Source organism: Ambystoma mexicanum, chromosome 5q, assembly GCF_040938575.1.
Source record: "Ambystoma mexicanum isolate Mex_15411 chromosome 5q, UKY_AmexF1_1, whole genome shotgun sequence".
NCBI lineage: Eukaryota > Metazoa > Chordata > Amphibia > Caudata > Ambystomatidae > Ambystoma > Ambystoma mexicanum.
In genome coordinates, this window is record NC_090933.1 from 24110705 (window position 1) to 24135917 (window position 25213).

The 25213-nt window shown below is 47.4% G+C and overlaps 1 protein-coding gene across 1 annotated transcript in view; it reads left to right on the forward strand.

Annotated features, from left to right (window-relative positions):
* Positions 1-25213, forward strand: part of SLC6A3 (solute carrier family 6 member 3) — a 639528-nt gene that overhangs the window by 365441 nt on the left and 248874 nt on the right. The window contains exons 5-6 of the mRNA XM_069620436.1: positions 6653-6791; positions 23132-23266. Coding sequence (XP_069476537.1) covers positions 6653-6791; positions 23132-23266 — 274 coding nt within the window. The remainder of the gene's footprint in view (positions 1-6652; positions 6792-23131; positions 23267-25213) is intronic.

Sequence of the window (25213 nt, forward strand, 5' to 3'; positions counted from 1 at the left end):
ACGACATTGGTCCTGAGACCGGGTAGCCTGGGATAAAGGAATACAAGGTTCGTGTACCGGCTGAATGTCGAATGTAGTGTCTGAAGAAATGCCAGAAACCGCATGAGTGTTTTCCACTGGTTGGGCTAACAAAATCTGCAGGAATTCATTTTCTTGCTGCAGCTCTTCTATAGATAGAGACTGCGGATCATAGTTGCAAATCTCATATTAGTTACACATGGAAGGGTCAGCGAGCCAGTGAGTGTAGTACTGTGCTTGTAAACCTTTGTTTACTAGGGCGAGACTGTCTTTTAAACTATGGTTTTTGTTTGCAGTTCTTAAGAAAACTTTAGATTTTTGCAGAGGTTTCTTGAACCGAAAAGAAAGCATCTTTGGTCTGTGTGTGCCCTTCCTGCCTATGGAACAAGAATCTTTTTGGTCTTGCATTCTGTCAAGAATGGCACTCTGTCAAGAGTGGCACAGGGTACCCAGGTAGGTTTTGGGTGGCTGTGCTGAAGTAAGGTAGCAGATAAACACACACAGAAGGAAGTTCAACAAGAAAGAAGAGTAGGAAACTGTAGCTGTGAGCCAAAAGGGGCAAAAGATACAAAGGTACAAACAAACTGGATTCCCTCTTGGGGTGTATGCTGAAATGGGAAAGAGTGTTCCATGAACCTTAGGAAACTCCAGCCTTCTGCACAGATTGCTATAACAGAGGCGCACGCTGTATTCTCATGGCTGGGAACAACAGCAGTGGGTGTCTGTAACACTGAAAACGGGACAAGGGAAGGGGCAGAGGTTGCCTGCCGGAAACCAACAGGCAAGCTCTGTACAAAGGGATTACATAAAACACATGAGAAGACAAGAACAGATATATCAAGCGAAAAGGAAGTCAATGAGCAATCTAGCAGAAGGAAATGAAGGAAAGGCAGTTAGACTGAAGTAGATAACCTAAGGTGGAGTACAGAGGACTCAAGGAAGAGAACAAGGGAGCAGCAGTCAGGAAAACAGAAGGGCTGCAAAGTGGGAAGCAGGTCTGCAGTCAAGAGTGGCACTAGGTGCAGGCAAACTGTAGTGGACTGCGGAGGACTGTAGTAGGCTGCAAGGCAGGGAGTCCAGAAGAACAGGACAGAGAGAGATTAGTAGTAGGCGACAGACAGTGAGCCCAAAAGAATAGGGCCGCGAGGTAGGGAGCCCAGAGGAAAAGGGCCGTAGGTAGCTAAGTGTAATACAGGCTGTAAGGCAGAGGAGTGTAGCAAGCCGCAAGGCAGGGAGCCCAGAGGACAAGGGCTGTAGGCAGCGGAGGGAGCAGGCTGCAAGAAAGGAGCCCAGAGGACTAGGGCTGTAGGCAGCGAAGAGGTGCAGGCTGCAAGGTAGGGAGCCCAGAGCACAAGGGCTTGGAGACAGGAGAGGGTTGCAAGCTGCAAGTTAGGGAGTCCAGAGGACAAGGACTGTAGGCAGCCGGAGTGAGGCAGGCTGCAGAGCAGGGAGCCCAGAGTTCAAGGACCGTAGGCATCCGGAGTGAGGCAGGCTGCAGATCAGGGAGCCCAGAGGACAAGAACCATAGGCAGCCGGAGTGAGGCAGGCTGCAGGGCAGGGATCCCAGAGGACAAGGGCTGTAGGTAGAAGGCAGCGGAGCGAGATCGGCTGCAAGGCAGGGAGCCCGGAAAGGGCACTGGATCAAAACAGGATAATGCAGCAACAGGCACAGCATACAAAGCAGCGGGTCAAGGCAAACAGGAGCGGGAAGATCTCAAGATGCAAGACACTGTGCTCCTGCAGGCAGCTGCTTATATACAGCCCTATCCTGTTCTGAGGCAGGCTAATTGACAGCACCTGTAGCAGCACACCTGAAGAAAATCTGCCTCCTCCCTCTCTGGTCCTGAGCAGGTGGAAGCAGCACTGGCCGCTAGGGATTCTGGGGATTGTGGTCCCAAAAACGATGAATGAGAATAGCCAGGAATTGAGTACTGCAGCAGGGTGCATTATGGTAAATGTAGTTAATTGAATAAAATAAGAAAGAACCAAAGTTGAGCAAATGGAAATAAAAGACCAAGGCGTGAAAAGGAGTTGTTCAAGGAGTATTAGGAGGATAAATGAGTACCAAGTAGTCCATGATGGTTGCCAATGCGTGCGCCAGCGGCGCGGGCATGACAAAAGTAGCCTCATATAGGTCATTGTCTTGGGACTGCGCATGGTGACTTTCTTGTGGCACACACTTCAGTGTGCACGGCCCCCAACTAGATTTATTTTGCAGCTTCTTACAGCGACTCTCCAAAGTTTGAAAGGGCGAGTTGTCCTCCATCGTACAGTTCATGTTTCGGATCTCCTCTTGATCGTCTGACAGCGTGTAAACACTGAGATTTAAGATATTCTCGTCTATTTCTTGATTGTCCTCCTTTGAGACTGTTAGACTGCCAGATGCGACATCGTCTTTGTCCTTTATTAGAAAGTTCACTTTATCTTGTCTTTGAATTTTTCTGTCCCCAGATTTGTCGGTCAATATGTGTAATTCCACCTTCTCGTTTGCAGGCCCCTGTTTGCTGCTGTTCGTTTTTGCAGATAAGAGCTTGCTTATTGTTTGCTTTTGCTTTATGAGAGGGCCTTTAGTAGCAGGGGCACTGTCTTTTCTGTTAGAGCAATGTGCAAGCTCACTGTCTGGTAAGATTGAGATCTGGCCGTTGTAGATCGATCCATTAACCTTAACTGCTGAGTCCTTCACATTTTTGTCGTGAGGACCCTAAGAGGGGACGCTTGACCTCCCTCAAGGGAGGGCCCCTCGAGATCGATGATCGGCCCACCTTCGAAGGTCTGGGTGCTGGAGTCTGAAAGGGGGACTCGCATAGCGGGTGTACTGTCCTTCGTCTTTCCAGCACAGTCATCCTTGTGCCTTGTTTCCATTTTGCTGTTCAAGGCATTGATGTAACCTTCCAGGAAAATCAGACGGCTGTTCATCATGGCTGTAATAGACGTATGATCTTTCAGCGAGTCATTTATCAATTCGTACAGTTTGCAGAAGGGCGCCATCGCCAACGTTACTGTAGACATTATTAATATTAAGTCTGTCTTTTTAGGCGTGGAGTCCTTGGATGGGTTCCCTGTGAGTTCACTGGAACGTCGATTTCTCGTTGGACTGGGAACCGTTTGGGAACTAGAATTGTGGGTCCCCACTCTGGAAATCACTTGGTCCTTGGAGCATCAAGAGTGGACCTCTCCCCTTGTCTAAGGGGGTTACGGGGGTCCCAGGCTTGAGCTGTCAAGGAGGTCTGCCCGGACTCCAGGTTTGGCCGGGTAACTCCCGATGATGATCCTAGGTCCGGAGTCTTAGGCACAGGGCCGTAGGCTTCCAGGTCTTTTGGGTGAATCTCAGATGTAGATAGTTTTTGCTCAAGCTGGTGATCCTCCACGTCGCTTTCTACCACGATGGGATTTGTCGGAGGACAATACCGCTCCTTGTTTTGCAAGGAGTCCTTGGGTGTGTGACATATAAACCCTGTTTTCAGGGACGAAGTCATGGGTTCCTCGGAATCACAGTTCATGGCTAAGAGAGGCCTTTTAGCCAAAGCCAATGACTTTGGTCGTGGCCAATTTGTCGCTACTTCCTAGTGGTTTGGTGAAGTTAAAGGCTGACTTGGAGGGGGAGGTAGAGCAGTACTTGGGGATCCAAAATGCCACCTAATGTTGGCATCGGGGGCTGTGCTAGAAAAAGAAAAACACACCGGTTTAAGCGAGACTAATGGCCTCGCGTCGTTAGATTGCTCTGATGTTGTGGCCGGGGTTTGGTCCATGACGACCCTCAGGATCTCAGCATCCGAGATTTCGTCAGAAGTCAGGGGTTTCTTTTTTAAAAAGTTGGCAAAGAATCTGTTGTTAGTAGGCAATATAGGCGGGTCATCCTTCGGTTGATTTGGAGGCCTGTCAGAGGCGTTTGTAAGTTTTTGACGCTTTGGTATCTGGGCTTTCAACCCCAGCTTTGGCCGCTGATGAGCGGATCGTTTCCTACGCGATGGGCCTCCCTTTTTCTTCTGATGGACAGCATTTGCAGAAATATGAAAAGGTTTGGTGTAAATATCCTTGGTCGTCACTTCCCTTTGGGTAACTGGTGGTACGAGGTCCAAATGAGCAGAGGCGGTGTACTGGTCCCCCACTGTTCACTCAGACCATGATGGAGCTGCTCCGGTCACCGTGGCACAGGGCTCCGGGGGAATGTGGTGCAGGATAGAGGCCCGAATGGGGCCATTGGAGGCTAAGAGGTCTGTCTCCCTCATTTGCAAGTTTTCCTGGGGCTCCTGCCCGTCTTGATCGATGCACCCCTCTGCCCCAAGAGGAATTGGAGTTGTCAATGCTGGTCCAACCCCCGGGGACACACAGACGAGAGGTCTGAGCGGGACACTCTACCCCCCCCACCGCCCACTGATACCACCTCACCTGGGGCGAGCGGCGTTTCCTCTCCTCCGAGGGGCCGCGCTGCACTCGCGTCGCTTGGCGGAGGACAGCAGGTAGAAGGTGGGAGCTCTGTCCGGATCACGGTATTGCTGGAGGTAGGAGACTCCACGGCGTCCCTCAAGAGTGTTTCTGGATCCAGTTCAGGTACCAGTCCAGGTTCCGTGTTTACTCGCATCGGCACAAGGGGGTCCATCTCTTTATCCAGCTGAGAGAGAAGCGTCATGGTAGTTTTGGCGCTACGTAACCGAGGACCAAGAGTCTCAGATTTTTTGGCAGAAACCAAGGTGTGCGAGGCACTGTTTTTCCTACTGGCAGGTCGCGCTGCCCTAGCTGCCATAGACTGCAGAGACTGCCACTCTGCAGCCACTCCGCGGCCGCTCCGCGGGAAAGAGGGGTTTGAGTATTAGAGTTCCGCCCTCACACAGTAGACACTGGAGAAAGACTTCCAAGCACTGGAAGCACAGGAAGCATGCCATTACCCTGCAGAGACTGCCACTCTGCAGCCAATCCGCGGCCGCTCCGCGGGAAAGAGGGGTTTTAGTATTAGAGTTCCGCCTTCACACAGTAGACACTGGAGAAAGACTTCCAAGCACTGGAAGCACAGGAAGCACACCTTGAACCTGCAGAGACTGCCACTCTGCAGCCAATCCCCGGCCGCTCCGCGGGAAAGAGGGGTTTTAGTATTAGAGTTCCGCCCTCACACAGTAGACACTGGAGAAAGACTTCCAAGCACTGGAAGCACAGGAAGCACGCCTTGAACCTGCAGAGAATGCCACTCTAAATAAACTTAGAGTCACTCGAAAATTTAGTGATAAAATTAACATGTTGTGGAAATTTAGTCACATTGCTAGTTTGTTCACTCACAGTCTGTAATGAGGAGCGGGTCGTTGAGACATTCTCTAATACACGTGTTCTTGCAGAACAAGTACACGTTGCATTTGTACGGCCATCCAAGCAGGATCAAAACTTTTTATCTAAATAATATTGACCACTAGTGAGAAATAAATGCTTCTCTTTAGCTTTGCAATATTTGTTTTTCTTTTCAATCATGTAACTATGCGAGCCTCGTACGGTATTAGTGTCTCTTTTCTCTTTTATCTTTTTTAAGTTTGTTATATGAAAAACATTTCTATGTTTACTTGCACGTTTTTCATTTCCTGAAGTTCTCTCTTACTTTTGTTTGACAACTACCAATTATAATAATAATAATAATAATAATAATAATAATAATAATAATAATAATAATAATAATAATAGTTATTATTATTATTATTATTATTACTATTATTATTAGGGAATTCACCACTTTGAGCCATGGGTCCTTCATGAAGGCACTTTATATAATATTTTTAATTGTCATTTTGTACAGCCTTAGCACTATTTTGTAGTTGCTTCAGAGAACAATACAGCCTAGCTGTGTGAGGGAAAAGGCGCAAATCTATTTTTCCATTCCAGGGGCTTGGACATTTGTTCAGGTGGAGTCTTGATGGCTGGTGTTGAGCCTTTACATTAGGACTTCAGGGCCACTGTTGTGGCTAGCAGGAACAGGTGACTTTTCAACCCTCTAGAAACTTCAGACAATTATCTTTAAGTCTGAAGTGGAGGAGGAAGGAGTTGTTGTGAGCGATGTTTGTGGGTGGATAACCTCCTGAACAGCTCGTATTTAGCTGGTTTATGTGTTACTAGGTTCAGATAGGCTGACCTTAGATGTCCCGTTGGCTGATATTGCTGGAAGACCTTAAAGAGGCATTCTGGGATCCACCTGTGTATAGCCTTTGTGGACAATGACCAAGAGTTTGGAGTGGGATCTTTCCCTTAATATGCTTAAAGGCTAGAGTGATGTGTTCGAGTGACACATACAGTGTGATTTTGGGCCCTTTGTTGTTTGTGGTTTGTTTTGGCCAAGAACCCATTCTAGATCAACCTTGATGATGCCATTGCAAGGACCATGGCACTCAATGAACATCTCTGTAGATTCACAAAATTTTTCCCTTAGATGCATTATCGTTGATCATTTTGCAAAATCACTTTGATCCCATTTTTGCTGCACATTGACCAAGCAAACGCATACTAAAAAAAATACTGGAGGATTGCCTCCATTTTGTAAACATGTATTTAGTGCTATGTGATTAAAACGTGCAGTCATCGGTTCTTTTACAATGACTGTTCTGCAGCATAACAGTGGTGAATGCGTGCATGTAACCATCTATGTTCTTGCTTGTTTTAGACGAGGGGTTTTGCACCTCCACCAAAGCAGCGGAATCAACGACTTGGGCATGCCACGTTGGCAGCTGACATCTTGCCTGGTTGTCGTGATAGTGCTTCTTTACTTCAGCCTGTGGAAAGGTGTGAAAACGTCTGGCAAGGTAAGGTTCATAAAGGATACATTCACTGACTTAGTCGCTTGCTTTGCTGAAAGTATTATTGTTACTAAGCAACTGCTGATTGACATTGTGTACCAATGACCAGACGTTTACCTCAGCCTGCAGAGGACGATGTGAGAGAGAATGGCCTTCCCTTTCCATTTGGATAACTATTTAAACGCAAGGACTGACTTGCTCTGGTGTTAAGCTTTTTTTCATTTTATTGAAACGCTGTAGGTGTATTTTAACTTCTCTTTTTGTCTCTACACACATGGCATACAGGGTTGAGCTACCATTTTATTTATCACTGTGGCAATGATTGAATTAGATTAGTTATTAATTACCTTGCTGGCGTGCCCATCAGCCTGATATAATGTCACCCATGAAATCAAGGTCCATTCCAATGGCTTCAGTCCCGGTTAAAGATTGCTACGGCCAAACCTGGGGTAACACATTCATATGTGGTTGCGATTAGAACACTGGCAAAACATATTGGGTGCTAATGGTTCACTTTTTATGGGTGTAAAAAAGGATTTCTGCAGTAGTGGAAACCTTTATTCTCCAAAATAAGATGATGGGCTATTGAGCTAGCAAAGTTAACTCTAGGATGAGTCCACTTCCTTTTCCATGGCAGCCTGAAAAGGAAGAGGCATACACAGGAGTGAGGAGTGGAAGATGTGAGGCAGCACGTAAATGTATCGGAGTGGGATGAGCTAGTAAAGCGAGAAAGATTTGAAGTTTGGCCTATAATAGGTGCTAGTTTAACTGACTAATTCAACATTTAAGATGCTGCCTCCTACTATAATGTCATGGCTGTGCTGTGTGTACACCGGCACATGTCAAAAGGCCCCACAAGGCAGTGAGTCAATTTAACATTCAATAAACGTGCATTGTTTGGTTCTGATCGATTTATTTAATGCCAAAATGTCTCAGCTCCACTGCTGGTGCCCATGGCAGCTACCTAGAATAGCCTTATTCTAGTACCCACCTTATTAGAGAAATTGCCAGTATGTAGTCAGGATATCACATTTTGGGTGCAGAAAACTAATCCTAAAAACATAACTTGGAAAAAGAGACTTGTGAGAAAGTAATTAGACTGTTATATCTTAGTGCAGCAAAATGGGGCAGTCCGGTATAAAAAGTGCCGTTATCCAAGGATAACGGTACTTTACCGCACTGCCCGACTATGGGAGTGCCAGTGGGGCACCTGGGTTATTTCCAGCTCAAAAAAGCCCTTGTTACTTCCGCCGGCATTACAGTTGACGGTAATGACAGCAAATCCCCTTATGGAGTCTTATGAGACTCCATTAATGGGAATTTACACCACACTGCCGGCACCCATAATCCGGTGGCAATGGCGCCTGGCTGGGTGCCAGTAAAGGTAAGTACCAGATGCTGGTATCCTGCCGGCTATACTGGCAGGATACCAGCATACTCGGAATGAACCCCAATATTTATAAACAGGTTAGGAAGGAAGAATTCTTCAAATGACAGAAAACTTGCATCTTTAACAGATAGATTTGTCTAAAACTCATAAACAAAATAATGTTTTTTTGCCGTCCTCCTATTTGTGGGGAATTCCTTCTATCACCCGAATCGGCATGGCTTATCAAGCACCTTGAGTCTGACAGACTAAGATAAGCACTGGAGGAAATGAGGAGCCTCTCCGATTGTTGCTTGCTCCCCATACATGAATCACAAAGCCTAAAGCCACAGGAAATTTGGAGATCCCTGGTGTATTATTGAGCTACCCATATGTTAACATTGCCCCCTAAGATTTAAAGCAAGGGCATAGATGCTCCAGGCACCTCCAGATTTGCTCCAGTTTGATATAAGGTAGCAGGTGCAAATGTGGGACACTCACTGCCATCTCCTGGTTTGCTCCTGTGCAAATCTGTGACGATAAGGCCCAGTGTGGCTGTGTGCGTGTGCATTTGATCAAGGTGGGAGTGCAAACATGTACACACCCCATTCAGCAGTTGCTGTACATTTTTAAACAAAGAAGCGTTTCAAGTGTTCAGAAGTTCACAAGCTCGATTTTTTAGCATGTGTACAAAATGTTAAGGCATTTAAATAATTTTCAGTACATATGGCCAAAATGAGATCTGTCTTAGTTTTAACACACGGTTACCGCCCCTGGGATGAATGGGAATGTGTGCCACTGCAAAAAATGTAAGCAGATTAAGGTCATTCTCATGTTCCTGCCAGAAGTGCTTGGTCATGGGGTACGCGGGATCCGAGTTTTTAATCGCCCTGAGATGCTGCAAGATCCTGAGTTTGAGCTTGCATGTGGTGCTCCCGACGTACCACTTCATGCAGGGACACGAGAGGACGTAGACAACAAAGGTAGTGTCACAATTCATAGAGTACTTGATAGTTTGATTACATTTGGTGACCGGATGTATGAAAGATTTGCAAGCAGTGGCATGAGCACATGCTTTACATTTAGAGCATTTGGTAAAGCCAATGGGGAGACCGCCAACCAATTGGAAAGAGGAGGACGTCTGTCAATGGGTGGTAGAAAGCTGGAAATAAGCTTATCTCTGAGTGATGGAACTCTTTTGAACGTGATGGTAAGACGTTTGGAAAGTAAGGGGCATAGATCTTTGTCTAAGATCAAAACACGCCAGTGCCGTTCAATGATCCTGCGGACATGGTTTGAGGCATTATCAAAAGAGACGATGGGTCTCGGTTCATCATGAATAGCAATCTTATCGGACTTGATGCCATACAATAGTTTATCCTTACAGAGTCCACGGGCCTTCATACAGGCCATTTCTATAGTACGTTTTTCATAGTCTTGTTGCAGGAAATCGATAGCTGCTTGGGCACAATGATAATCAAACGATGCCAGGTCAGTACAGTCCCTACGGGAACCAATACATTTGCCGTAGGGAATGCTTCTTTTACATGACATAAGGTGACTAGTGGCATGCAGAGGTAGACCGGTATTGGAGGGTTTTTTGTGCAAAACTGTGTGAAAACCAGATCTTTCAAGGGTCACAACCACATCAAGATAAATAACTTCAGTGGTGCTATAGCATTCTGTAAACCGTAGATTGGCCATGTTGGTATTAATGCTTTTAACAAACAGTTGGCAATCAGTTTCCGTACCCTTCCAGATTACAAACACATCATCTATATAGCGCCACCAGGCGATAATTTGAGTAGGAAAACTGGATGCAAGCAAGTCACACAGAAAAGTAGCCTCCCACCATCCCATCGTCAAATTTGCGTACAAGGGGGCAAAAGTACTGTCCAAAGCAGTACCCTGACTTGAAGATAAAAGGCACCATCAAACAGGAAAACATTGTTCGTCAAACAAAAAGACAACATCTCCAAAATCATAGTGCTATGGCCATGATAGTTCAATGAACGAGTATCCAAAAAATATTTGCAGGCTCCCATTCCCACTTGATGATCGATAGAAGTATAGAGGGAAACAACATCGAGGGTGGCCAAAAGAAGCCCCTCCTCCCATGGTGTATTGGTAACATGTTGCAAGAAGTCCTGAGTGTCCCGCAAATAAGAGGGAAGAGCCGAAACAAAAGGAAACAGAGTCTCATCAATGAACTGTGCCAAGTGCTCAAGAAGGGAACCACATAACGTAACAATAAGTCTCCCGGGCGGGTGAGTGAGGGATTTATGTGTCTTGGGTAGAAAATAGATGGTATGGCAGGAGGGAACAAGGAATTTACCTAAATCTTCTTCGATGAGTCCAATATCAGCCCACTTGGTACACAGGCTATTGAGTTCCGACTGAATACAAGAAAAGGATTTTTTGATAATTGGGCATAGCACAGTCAGTCCCTTAGTTGACGATTGGCCTCAGTGACGTAATGGACTCTATCTTGAATCACTATATTCAACCCCTTATCGGCCTGTTTGATGACGATGTTAGGAAGATTTCGTAGTTCACCAATGGCCTGTAGTTGTGAGGAAGTGAGATTGTGTTTAGCACTGACAGTACTAGTCCGTAATTTTCTGAGTTCGCTGACACATAAATCATAGAATGCTTCAAAACATCCGCCCAAGGGAAACTGTGGACTAAATTTGGATTTGTCTTTGAGCCTTGTATGTATATCCCAGTTAGGATTAATGTCAAAGTCGGTGAAGTCGACATTTGTGGGATCAAACTGGGTATCTTCAAGACAGGCTAGATCCATTAATGATGGAATATCTGAGATGAGGAGGTCGGTACGACCAGTGCGAGGTACAGAGGGCTTGATGGCTGTAGGATTTAGGCAGAAGAATTTCTTTCATTTGATTTTGCGAAAAAATTTGTATAAATCTAGACGTGCCTGCATTCGTGGCAAAAAACACTATTTTTTTTGCTTCTTGCAGCCATATCCCATCCCATCCTCATCACCCCTCACCTCCCCAGAGATGATTTGATAAGTGTGACAAGTGCAATGTTGTGTTTTTTAATATGTTTTTACCGCGATGTTCGCGGACAACGGCAGATGTCCACGAATCCAAGATGGTGGGCGTTTCCAAAAATCTGACGAACTTCACGCTCTTCACCATCCAATCAGCGAACACGTTGCATGTCCACGGACATGACGCAAGCCAATTAACCAATCGGTGTCCTGTCTGCAGAGCAAACAGGGAAGTGTGTCCGCGGAGTGGACATAGATATCACTAATTTTTTGTGACCTACTTTTTGGTCATTTTTTAGAAAACTACTGGACAGATTTTCACCAAATTTACAAAAGCACACTTTCGGGACCAAGCCGCTGCTCCTGCTGCAAATTTGGTGGAAATCCGTCCAGCGGTTTGGGCTGTAGGCGTGAGCAACGTTTTTCCCCTTTCAGTCAATGGGGAAAAAAATAAATTTTGGGACCCCCCGTATAACTTTGCCCCCCGGCCCAAACCTCACCAAACCTTGCACAAAGAAGTTATAAGCCGCCCAAAAAGTGTTCTTCCTATGGGATTAGCAACTTAACCATAACTACACAGCCACTACCGGATATATATATCAGTGAAAAAACTTTGTTAAAGGGACGTTATGGTTAAGTTGCGCTACTAAAAACCTATGAAATTCAGTGAAAAAACTTTGTCAAAGGGACGTTATGGTTCCAAGTAAAACCGAAAAACCCTTGAAATTCGCCAGTTATGGTAAACTAAGCAACCATAACTGGCACGACCACCGTGCACTGCTAAGACTAACACCCAGGACACCCTGACTGTTACTGAAGAAAACCATGTGGCCTAGATATGTCAGCAAAAGAAAAAAGAGTGAGCAAGGCATGTGATGTCATCAGTGATGTCATCAATGACATTTGTGATGTCATCTTTGATGTCCTGGGTGTTAGTCTTAGCAGTTCACGGTGGTGGCGTGAGTTATGGCTGCTTAGCTTACCATAACTGGCGAATTTCAAGGGTTTTTCGGTTTTACTTGGAACCATAACGTCCCTTTGACAAAGTTTTTTCACTGAATTTCATAGGTTTTTAGTAGCGCAACTTAACCATAACGTCCCTTTAACAACATTTTTTCACTGAATTTCATAGGTTTTTAGTAGCGCAACTTAACCCTAACGTCCCTTTAACTAAGTTTTTTCATTGAATTTCATAGGTTTTTATTAGTGCGACTTAACAATAACGTCCCTGTAACATTTATTTTTTACTGAATTTTATAGGTTTTTATTAGTGCAACGTCACCATAACATCCTTTTCAACAGATGAAGACCACTAGCATCTTAGGTCCTCAAAGTGGGAACCCCGGGTGGTAAAAAAAGATTTTCAAAATCTTTTACCAAGATGGCCAACATGGAAAGGGAAGGCAGGGTGTATAAAGAGAACACAACAGGGCATGAGCAGGGGTGGGGGGGGAACTGGGGAGACACATGGGCATGAGCGGGGGGTGAGAGGGAACAGGGTACAAACGGGGCATGAGCAGGGGGTGGGGGGGAAAAGGAAGGAAACATGGGGCATGAGCGGGGGTGGGGGGAAAAGGAAGGAAACACGGGGCATGAGCGGGGGTGGGGGGAACACGAGAGAGACACGGGGCATGAGCAGCGGGTGGGGGAACAGGGGAGACATGGGGCATGAGTGGGGGTGGGGAGGAACATGAGGAAGACACGGGGCATGAGCGGGGGGTGGGGGAACAGGGCACACACGGGGCATGAGCGGGGGGTGAGGGGGACAGGGCACACACGGGGCATGAGCGGGGGGTGGGGGAATAGGGCACACACGGGGCATGAGCGGGGGTGGGAGGGAGGAGAGAGACAAGGGGCATGAGCGGGGGGTGGGGGAAACACAAGGGAGACAGAGGGCATGAGCGGGAGGGTAGGAGGTAACACGAGGGAAACACGGGGCATGAGCGTGGGGTGGGGGGAACACGAGGGAGACACGGGGCATGAGCCGGGGATGGGGGCAACAGGAGACACACGGGGCATGAGCGGGCAGTGGGGGCAACAGGAGACACATGGGGCATGAGCGGGGTGGTGAGGGGGTACACAATGGAGACACAGTGGGGGGTGGGGGGAACACGAGGGAGACACAGGGTATGAGCCGGGGGTGAGGGGAACACGAGGGAGACACGGGGCATGAGCGGGGGTGGGGGGAACAGGGCGCACACGGGTCATGAGCGGGGGTGGGGGGAACAGGGCACACACAGGGCATGAGCGGGGGTGGGGGAACAGGGCGCACACACGAGGCTTGAGCGGGGGATGGTGGGAACAGGGGAGACACACGGGGCATGAGCAGGGGGTGGAGGGGAAGGGGAGAGACACACGGGGCATGAGCGGGGGGTGGGGGGAAAGGAGGGAGACATGGGGCATGAGCGGGGGGTGGGGGGAAGGGTAGAGACACACGGGGCATGAGCGGGGGGTCAGGGGGAAGGGAAGAGACATACGGGGCATGAGCGGGGGTTGGGGGGAAGGGGAGAGAGACACGGGCATGAGCGGGTGTGGGGGGAACGGGAGAGACACGGGGCATGAGCGGGGGTGGGGGGAAGAGGAGAGAAACGGGGCATGAGCGGGGGTGGGGGGAAGGGGAGAGACACATGGGGCATGAACGGGGGGTGGAGGGGGAAGGGGAGAGACACACGGGGCATGAGCAGGGGGTGGGGGAAGGGGAGAGACACACGGGGCATGAGCGGGTGTGGGGGGAACGGGACAGACACGGGGCATGAGCGGGGGTGGGGGGAAGAGGAGAGAAACGGGGCATGAGCGGGGGTGGGGGGAAGGGGAGAGACACACGGGGCATGAGCGGGGGGTGGGGGGTAAGGGGAGAGACACACGGGGCATGAGCGGGGAGTGGGGGGAAGGGGAGAGACACACGGGGCATGAGCAGGGCATGGGGGAAGGGGAGAGACACACAAGGCATGAGCGGGGGGTGGGGGCGAAGGGGAGAGAGACACACGGGGCATGAGCGGGGGGTGGGGGGAAGGGGAGAGAGACACACGGGCATGAGCGGGGGTGGGGGGGAAGGGGAGAGACACACGGGGTGTGGGCGGGGGGTGGGGGGAGGCAAGAGACACACAGGGCATGAGCGGGGAGTGGGGGAAAGGAGGGAGACACACGGGGCATGAGCGGGGAGTGGGGGGAGGGGAGAGACACACGGGGCATGAGCAGCAGGTGGGGGAAAGGAAGGAGACACATGGGGCATGAGCGGGGAGTGGGGGGGAAGGGGAGAGACACACGGGGCATGAGCGGGGAGTGGGGGCAAGGGGAGAGACACATGGGGCATGAGCGGGGGGTGGGGGAAAGGGAGAGACACACGGGGCATGAGCAGGGGGTGGGGGAGAAGGGGAGAGACACACAGGGCATGAGTGGGGGGTGGAGGGGAAGGGGAGAGAGACACACGGGACATGAGTGGGGGGTGGGGGGAAGGGGGTAAAGACACACGGGACATGAGCGGGGGGTGGGGGGAAGGGGAGAGACACATGGGGCATGAGCGGGGGGTGTGGGGGAAGGGTAGAGAGACACGGGGCATGAGCAGGGGGATGGACGGAACAGTAGAGACACAGGGGGCATTAGCGGGGGGTGGAGGGGAAAGGGAGAGACACACAGGGCATGAGCAGGGGGTGGGGGGAACGGGTGAGACACACGGGGCATGAGCGGGGGTAGGGGGAAGGGGAGAGCCACACAGGGCATGAGCGGGGGGTGGAGGGAAGGGGAGAGACACATGGGGCATGAGCGGGGTGTGGGGGGGAAGGGGAGAGACACATGGGGCGAGAGCGGGGGGTAGGGGGTTCAGGGAGAGACACACGGGGCATGAGCGGGGGGTGGGGGGAACAGTAGGGAGACACGGGACATGAGTGGGGGGTGGGGGGAAGGGGAGAGACACACGGGGCATGAGCGGGGGGTGGAGGGGAAGGGGAGAGACACATGGGGCATGAGCGGGGGGTGGGGGGGAAAGGGGAGAGAGACACGGGGCATGAGCGGGGGGTGGGGGGGAGGGGAGAGACATACGGGGCATGAGCGGGGGGTGGGGAGGAAGGGGAGAGACACACGAGGCATGAGCGGGGGTGGGGGGAAAGGAGGGAGACACGGGGCATGAGCAGGGGTGGGGGGAAGGGGAGAGACACACGGGGCATGAGCGGGGGTGGGGGGAAGGGGAGAGAGACACGGGGCATGAGTGGGGGGTGAGGGGAAGGGGAGAGACACACAGGGCATGGGGGGGTGGGGGGAAGGGGAGAGAGACACGGGGCATGAGCAGGGGTTGGGGGGTAGGGGAGAGAGACAAGGGGCATGAGCGGGGTGGGGGGAAGGGGAGAGAGACACGGGGCATGAGCGGGGGTGGGGGAAGGGGAGTGAGACACGGGGCATGAGTGGGGGTGGGGGGAACAGTAGGGAGACACGTATGAGTGGGGTTGGGGGGAAGGGGAGAGACACACGACACACGGGGCATGAGTGGGGCGTGGGGGGAAGGAGTGAGACACACGGGGCATGAGCGGGGGGTGGGGAGAAAGGGGAGAGACACACAGGGCATGAGTGGGGGGTGGGGAAGGGGAGAGACACAGGGGGCATGAGCGGGGGGTGGGGGGAAGGGGAGAGAGACACGAGGCATGAGCGGGGGTGGGGGGAACAGTAGGGAGACACGGGGTATGAGCGGGGGGTGGGGGGAAAGGGGAGAGACACACGGGGCTTGAGCGGGGGGTGGGGGGAAGGGGTGAGACACACGGGGCATGAGCGGGGGGTGGGGGAAGGGGAGAGACACACGGGGCATGAGAGGGGGTGGGCGGAACAGTAGGGAGACACGGGGTATGAGCGGGGTGGGGGAAAGGGGAGAGACACACGGGGCATGAGCAGGGGGTGGGGGAAGGGGAGAGACACACGGGGCATGAGCAGGGGGTGGGGGGAAGGGGTGAGACACACGGGGCATGAGCGGGGGGTGGGGGAAGGGGAGAGACACACGGGGCATGAGAGGGGGTGGGCGGAACAGTAGGGAGACACGGGGTATGAGCGGGAGTGGGGGGAAGGGGAGAGACACACGGGGCATGAGCGGGGGGTGGGGGGAAGGGGAGAGACACACGGGGCATGAGCAGGGGGTGGGAAGGTGAAAGACACACAGGGTATGAGCGGGGGTGGAGGGAAAGGAGGGAGACACACGGGGCATGAGCGGGGGTGGGGGGAAAGGAGGGAGAGACACGGGCATGAGCAGGGGGTGAGGGGGAAGGGGAGAGACACACGGGGCATGAGCGGGGGGGTGGGGGAACAGTAGAGAGACACGGGGCATGAGTGGGGGGTGGGAGGGGAGGAGGTAGACACGGGACATGAGCAAGGAGAACGGGAAAGAGAAACGGAGCATGAGGGGGGGTGGGAGGAATACACAGAGAATCAGCGAGGGGGGGGAACATGGGGGACACGGGCCATGAGCGGGGGTGGGGGAACAAGAGAGAGAGACACGAGAGCCTGTGCCTGACCGCCTTTTCGTGGCCGACGCAGCCCACATCTACACTGTGCAGGCAGCAGATTCGCTACGATAAACAACGATGGCGGGCGTCTCTGAAAATAGACACACTGCACGCTTTACGGCAGCCAACAGAAAAGCACGTCAGATGTCCGCGGACATCATGCAAGCTGCTTGCCCACTCACTGTCCTGTCCGCGGAGCGAACAGGGAAGTGTGTCCGCGAAGCAAACACAGACATCACTATTTTTTTCTGACCTACTTTTTGGTCATTTAAAAAAAAACTACTGGACAGATTTTCACCAAATTTGCAAAAGCACGCTTTTGGGACCAAGCCGCTGCTCCTGGTCCAAGTTTTTGCGAAAATCCGTCCAGCGGTTTGGGCTGTAGGCACGAGCAAAAATGTTTTCCCATTCAGTCTATGGGGAAAAAAAAAGTTTTGGGACCCCCCCTATAGCTTTGCCCCCCCTGGACGAATCCTCACCAAACTTTGCAAAAAGAAATCAGAGTGGGCCATATACTTTTTTTGCAAAGTTTGGTGAGGATTCGTCCAGGGGGAGCGAAGTTATAAGCCGCCCAAAAAGTGCTCTTCCTATGGAAACACCAACTTAACCATAACTACATGGCCACTACCGTGGCCATGTAATATATATATATATATATATATATATATATATATATATATATATATATATATATATATATATATATATATATATATATATATATAAAGACTGCTATACAATTCTTAACATAAAAGTAAACATAAAGCCGGTATCTCAATTCTTGCTTTTTAAAATTTTAATACAATGGTGACACAACTGTTATGCATATTGTATCTATTATTTTCTGTGATGCTAAAAAGTTTTGTTTCTTCTTAAAATGCAGGAGCACACACAATGAAGACAATTACCCTCCCAGTTTGGCACATTAATGCACTACCTTTGACGAAAACGAGAGTAAAACATCAGGCTGGTAGATCTATTTTGGCTCAATGAGAATAAATAAACTCAACTATTACAATTGATTCATGGTTGGACAGGGTGTCTTCCAACTGCTCTAAAAAAAATACTGCTGTCTTTTATCCATAGTCCTTGAATAGCTATAGAGGATCTTTACTACTTAGGCATCATGTATCATGGCACAGGCGGCTCACTGTCTTACAAACACAGTTTACAATGGTAAACACACAGTAAACAATGGCTCGGTTCTTTAGAAGGCCTCATTTGGAGTGTGTTTCTCTTCTGTCACTTTCCCCGCCTGTCATGCTGCAGGGTAGTGTGAAACGGAGAAGAGTTGTTCCCACAGCTCCCCACTACTCCTCAGCACCCCTTCTTTGAGGCTGTTTCTCCCACCTTACTGCTTACCTGCTCCTGTCTGCTTCTGCATTCCTTCTGTCATCCCACCCCTACCTGTGTGCCACTTCAGCTGGCGCTGGTGGCCCTATATGTGCCCGGCTCCCACACACAACCTCCCCCGTACATGGCTTCTGCCCCTGCAGACACACCCTCTTCAAACCACCATCGATGTGTGGTGCATTCCAGGGAAGCATGTGTGGAGTGTTAAAGACTCAAACTGCAATTGCTTCACAATAAACATATGAAACCAGTTAGGGCATTGCTCTCCTTTTCTAATGTGCTTGAACATATGAATACATTTGGTCAAAGAAGGATCAAGGTGGTGAAGGGGGAATTTGCCTGACATGGAACTTCAGGATGACAGATCCTCGCTCCTCCACTCAATACACTGTCGTAAAATTATATTTTTAACGCCTTTCTCCCGTGATCCTATACAGAGCAACAGTAAAAGAGAAACAGGAATCTGAACTGACATACAGGTTGGCAGGTCTGTCCTTTGAATGCAGGGATTTCCATTTGGATAAGCTACAGAAGAGAAGCCACTGGACCCAGTGGCAAAAACAAGATGGAGGCGGACATGGACAGAGTAAAGACCTTGCTGCAAGATGAAAGGGCATTAGCAGTGACATGGCACCTATGAACAGATATCCTAAAACAAACAATTGCTCTGATACGTAGAGGTTCACTAGCCCCAGCGGCAAATAATAAATGCAAACAACTGCTGCACTAGGTTGATGAGGCAACAAGGTAACTTATAATTGTGAGTTTGCCATGTGGTCCATCAGCAATAGCTCACTGAATAAGGGCATACATAAGGAACTAACTGTATGACGTAAAAGGCTAGTCAAGAGCCTAATCAATGGTGGTAGCAAAGGAGTAGACGAGTGATCCGAAGAGGCGTCATGGGACAAGTTAGGATACGCAACCTGAGGGAGCTGCATCTTCTATGGTCTGTATCCTTGAACTCGGAACACGTGTCTGACTTTTATTTAGGGGATCGGGAGGCAAGGGGAGCAGAAAACTGGCAATAGAAAATACCAAGATGGGAACCTATGTGGACACACTGGAAGGAGAAAATTAGTGGGGCAACCAGTCCAGCTTCAGCATTCTAGATGATTGATAGAAAAGAAATGCCATATTGTTAAATCCCTATTGTTTTGCCTGCTGTACAATGGTTCAGGTAAATTGGGCTACAGAATTCTAGAGTTTGGGTGTTAGCAAATCTATCTGGGGATTATAAGAAACATGTCTGGTAGGTTTACTGTTGTAAATGGTGTTGATGTAAGAGGCAGATGGCTTTACAGTGGGGAGTATCTCGCCACTCGCTGAGCCATTTCTTTAGTTTGGACCAAGACTTGTGTGCGTTCTGGAGGCAATATAGGGGGTTGTGGTTGAATTAGCATAGTCATCGAGTTATGATGTCTCTGCATCATGATTTGCATGTCTATGTGAAGTAAGCACCCTTCTTTGTGCATTCAGCCAATCAGATTCCTCGGCCTGTGTGATATATCTGTTAGTACAAGCCTGCATACCAAGCAATCTGGGAGCTCCTCACATGCTCCCCATCCAAAACCACACCTACTCCCCATATTTTGTATTATTTCAAAACACGTACAGATTTTCGTCAAAGTTGTCCTTATTTATTTATTAATTTATTTATTGTGTTTTTATAATGTGCCTATACTCATTGTGCATACCTGCTATGGCGCTCCTCACCTGATGTATGCATCCCACCATGAAAATAGAAAATGGGCGATTTGTCGAGTGGCCGGGCACTCTTTCATTATTTTCATGGTGGCCATGTTTTCCCCTACAACTTCACAATCAAGACCCTTTATTCTTCAAGGGTGAAGATGTTTACATAGACAAACCTAATTTCTCATCTATTGGGATGGTATGCTGTTACCAGCTAGTGCCCCCCAACCTGCTACTAATCACGTTATGATAATTTGCACGAATAAGCATCATCGTAACAGTCCCTTTCTGTCCATTCTGTGTGACATAGATCACAAACAGCATGCACAGCTGAGCCCCTCAAGGAATTGAATGCTTCTCCAAAACACAATTGTTGTTGAATTTTGGACCTAATGCAATATGAGGTCAAAACAGAGTATTTGCCGGCACTTCTAAGGGGTTCAACGAATTAACCGGTGAAAGAGGTATTAGCTGCTATGGCGAATCGTGTATTAGAGAGGGAAGAATACACAGGAAATATTTCGGAGGATGAGGAATCAATACTGATTCTCAAAAATCTAGAAGACACTGCCAAGGATGTGGCTAAGTATGAGTCAGTTTGTGATGAGATAGTCAGAAATTAAAGATTCTTTCCAAATGCGAAACTCAGATGCAGAATAATCAGTGTAGCTCAAAAAGGCCATCTCATTCAAATTACAACCAAATTATCTAAGGGAGCAGAATTGGTGTCTCAGGATGAACAAACAAGTGAAGCAATCTGGAAGACATTTTTGTGCAATGTAGGTACAGTGACAAACCCAAGGAAATGCACTTACAGCTCTTATCATCATGGCCAAACATATTACATGGCCATTAGATATTTTGAGTTGCAGACCTATTTGTTTGTTAGTCCTTGAAGATTAAAACCTACTATGTTCGACAGACATACTGTATGCAATTTTACAGTCACATCCAAGCTGTACAAAAATATATATTTCATTTCAAAATACAAATTTAAATACTGGCCTCGTACTATACCATCTGTATGCGATCTTCAACTGAGACACTGAACTCTATACATTTTTAAAAATGTACAATTCAACAGAGAGTGCTATCAATCAACCTATTTTCTATTACCACATGTACACAGGACTAGAACAGTACATATTGTGGCAATACAAATTTCATCAACATGACACTAAATAACTCGTCTAATACTACTACTTATGCTTCAGACCCACATACATTAATTGGAGTGTTGTCACACTTTTGTCTATTTAACAGTATGGAAATGTCTTTCCCTCATTCAATCGACACATGTTTCAGCCAGTTTATGAGCCATTGTGCTGCTCCAATTAGATCCTGCCTTCATCAGGACATGAGTGGGCCTGTTACTGCACCATTCCTTTTATAATACTGTGTTCACGTGTGTCTATGAGACAAAGCATACATTCACATTTTAGTTCCCAAATGTCTATCATAACATAATATTTTAAATTCCGATCTAATCAGGTAACATTTTTTTTCTTTATCAATTAATATGAAAGAAATTGTGTATCTGTTTAATACACATCGGCATACTCTCATGCCACTTGTAGAGGATGACGCAACCACGTCTTATCTTGCGTCTTATCTTGCGTGGGGAGCCTGGTGAGAGACACAAGTGAGACAAACCCCAATATTAAGCATTGGATGTTACTTACAAATATGTCTCAATGTGGCTTTAATCACCAGCTATTACATCTAAACTGTGCACCTTGTTTCCACTGGTGGATCTATCCTGATGCAGAATTGAGGGAAAAGCAAAGTTGAGTCATGTCTCTTACGAACTTCACCGAGAATAATTGAGTCCTAAGATAGACAAAGAGTCTGTATCATCCTCCATGCACGAAATAATAAATAATGATGACAATGACACAGATAAAAATCCCTTATATGCCATTCTGTACAATAAGAGCAGGGGCAGTCTAAACGAAACGTTGTGCCACATCTCTCGGGTGGCCCTTTTGTAATTAATGTCCCATTGATAAAGAGGATCTGTGTCCCGTGAGAAAGCAGAGAAAGAGCTCCACTGCTAACAGCAGTGTGAGTTTGCCTAGGTTCCACACACAGAGCGTAGACATTGGTGTGGGCCGACAGCGTTCTGCCCATGCCATGATTATTCATTTTTCGGAGCAAGTAAGAAAATTATCAAGCCCCAGGGTGTAGCTTCATTCATCATTGATACAGCAAAGTCTTCATTACCTTGTCATCCACCATAGCCAGACTGCTCTATAGCACCCAAAGACCACCCAAAAACTAACAGTTAATGGAAAGGACTAATTGGTTCCTTGCGATGAGGGCGTTCAGCTAGCGCTGGTTAATTAATTTGTCTGGAGGCAGTAACTAGAAGAGGCAATAAAAAGTTAGAGGCTGGTCCAGCATACAGTATCATACATTTCATGTTAATGAGGACAAGAAGACTGGATGCTAAATATAACACCCTTGGATGAGAAAACATGGAGAAGCAAATGTGAAAATGAGAGAGATAATAAAGAAGTTGGAAAAAATGACAAAATCAGTCAATAATAAATTACAGCAAGTGTGTAGGAATGACAGAAATGGTGTTGATTGGAAGTTATACAGTCAGGAATACAAGGTTTGATTACAAAGGTTCATCAGAGTATATGGCTAGAGAAAGAAAATGAGGCTGGGAAAAGACATTGTGGTGCTGAATGATGGTGGAAATTGGAGCAAGACTAGTATGGTCAGGGTGAACAACACAGGAAATATAAAAATAAAGACTGGGCAAAATAGTGAGTCCTTGAAAGATCAGGCATCTTGACGGAAAGCAGGGGCCATTGCAGAGACACAAGCATTAGCCATTCCAGGAATGCAAATGTTAGCCAAAATGGGGTGAGGAGGAGCACATGAAGTTCTCTGAACGCATGACATTCTCTGAACACATGAAGTTCAGAGAATTAGCAGTGACACCATAATTTCCCGTTTTGGACATATCTGTGATTTTGTAAGTTTGGCAAGGGCGATGTCATGATGGTTATGTGGTACGATGGTATATGTCATATGAACATTCACGCCTTTGTGCATCACCACAGCACTATCCCTTTGGAAGACTGTCAAATTGAATCTGACATCACCAGCTGTGAGGGATTCAGTGCCCATTGGTTGCGGGAGGCCACTTTCTTTAAATGATGACAATTGGCAATTTGTCAGCTTCATTAGCTTCACTTATTAAAATCCACAATAAACTGATTTCAAATAAGGGTAAACTTAGCTGAGGGATCTAACCTTTCCATATAAAAATGTATATCATTTGTATATCTATGGAAGGAATGTCACTGACTTCTTTTAAGTTCACCTTTTATGTAAGGTTGGTAATATCATGTTGAGACAAATGTAGCCAAGTTACAAATGTTAGCTTACAGTAAAAACATGCCTGCTTCTTTGCTTTCAGGTTGTCTGGATCACAGCCACCATGCCATATGTAGTACTGACAGCTTTGCTCCTTCGTGGAGTGACTCTTCCTGGAGCCATTGATGGGATTAAAGCATACCTCAGCGTGGACTTCCTGCGGTTGTGTGAGGCTTCGGTAAGGAAGATTTCTTTCATGTGTAATGGCTGAATCACAGTGACAATGGCATGTGTCCATTCATGTCACATGCACATGGGACAAAACTAGCACATACGAATATCCACAATCACTATATTGGTGTATGATCTGAAAATGTATTGTTTGCCTCCAAATTATATAACTTAAGAATCTTTGTGCATTTTCTGGGTGGACTCTTCATCAGAGTGCGCCCCTTCCACACTCCTCTGCTGTCACCCCTTAGGTGCAGGTCTTGGTTGAGGCTGAAAGGCATCTTTGTTAGCATGACAGCAGACAATATTGTTCGATTTATCAATATATAATAAAATATGTTCTTCATAGAAAATAATATTGTTCAATTCACTGCTTTCTTTTGACGTGTATGAGCACCTTAGAAGTCCAGTAATGGCATTTTTGTGGGAAGGTTTATACAGAATCACAAATATACATTCCAGAAATCAGTAAGAAATGAAAGAGTTACTAGCAGCCTTCCAAATACTGCTGTAAGGATGAGGTTACCAAAGACTTTGATAAATACCATGCCTGATCAATTCAACAAGTCACAGTATTGGAGTTAACACAGGCACAGTGACTTCTTAGTTCAAAATAGTTCTTCCCCTACATGGCTTCTTACGTGGCACTACATTTGATTACACTGGGGCACGCGGAGAAGGGACAGTGATCTGCTCTCAGCCTGACCCCAACATGTATCTGTAAGTAACTGGAGAAGTTGCCACCACACTGTTTTCAATAAAACAATAATTCTATCAATTTCGATAAAGTTCATGAATTAGTATTCATCTCACTACTTCCGCAGATGAGTAATAAAGCTATGTGTTCTTATTTGGAGACCAAGCAAACCATCCCTAGTGGCGTGTCTACCCTGGTGGAAATCACTACTGTGAATTAATATTATTATACATAACACAAACTCTGCTCTATCACAATGAATAAGAATAGTGTTTTATTTCCCCAAACACACATTCCACGTAACACAGAAGAGATGTTCCAATGCATTTTGGACATCAATTGTTCTTTTTCAGCAAACCAATCTGAAAAATACATATAAAAGAAAACAATAAAAAACACATTTCCGACAACACATATACTAACATTTTATTAGGTTTCTTGTAAATGTGTTGCAACAAGGTAACGCACTGTACTACTGTCCCCGTCCCTTCTTGCATCCGTTGTCAGTCATCTAGAACATCTGAATAAACACAGACTATTGTGAAATTAAATTCAACTCATTTATCATATTTCAAAATAATGATCCAATAACTATAGTACATGATGAAGAGAACAGTGCATCAAGCTAATTCATGCACTGATCAGAAGATAATGTCACTTCATAAGAGAGGAAAAGGGAAAAAACCTGTGTTGCATACATTTCTAGACACATCTATTATGGAAAAAGAGTTACAATGCATAAAAATCAAGAATTGGTAATGCCAATAGCTGTGGCTTTTGTGTAGGGATGTGAAAGGCATTTGCAAGGCTCTGTCGTAGTAGCATTAACTGGCCATTAATGGTAGCATCTGCAAATTGGTGCAAGCACCTGTGAATATATCAGTGCCTGGCAAATGTAATACTTAGCAAGCCAAAACTGATGGCTTTGTCAATACTTGTTTTTACAAGAGTTCAGTGAAGGACACGCATACTAAATCAAGTGGCTAAAGACAGACTTGGTTAATACATTTTTATTACACCAATATTGCATTCACAGCACCAATAATAACATTAATTCACAGAAGAATGCACAGCACCAATAATAAAATTAATTCACAGTAGAATGCTTTGAAGAAACGCTGGCAGGCACTTCGAGCGCTAAGGTTGATGTTAAGGCTTTTAGAAAGCTAGCAGAAGAGATCCCTGTGAAGTATTTTGAGTGTGGAAGGGCAGATGGGGGCAGGAAGGGGGCACGAATGGCCACAACGATATTCATGG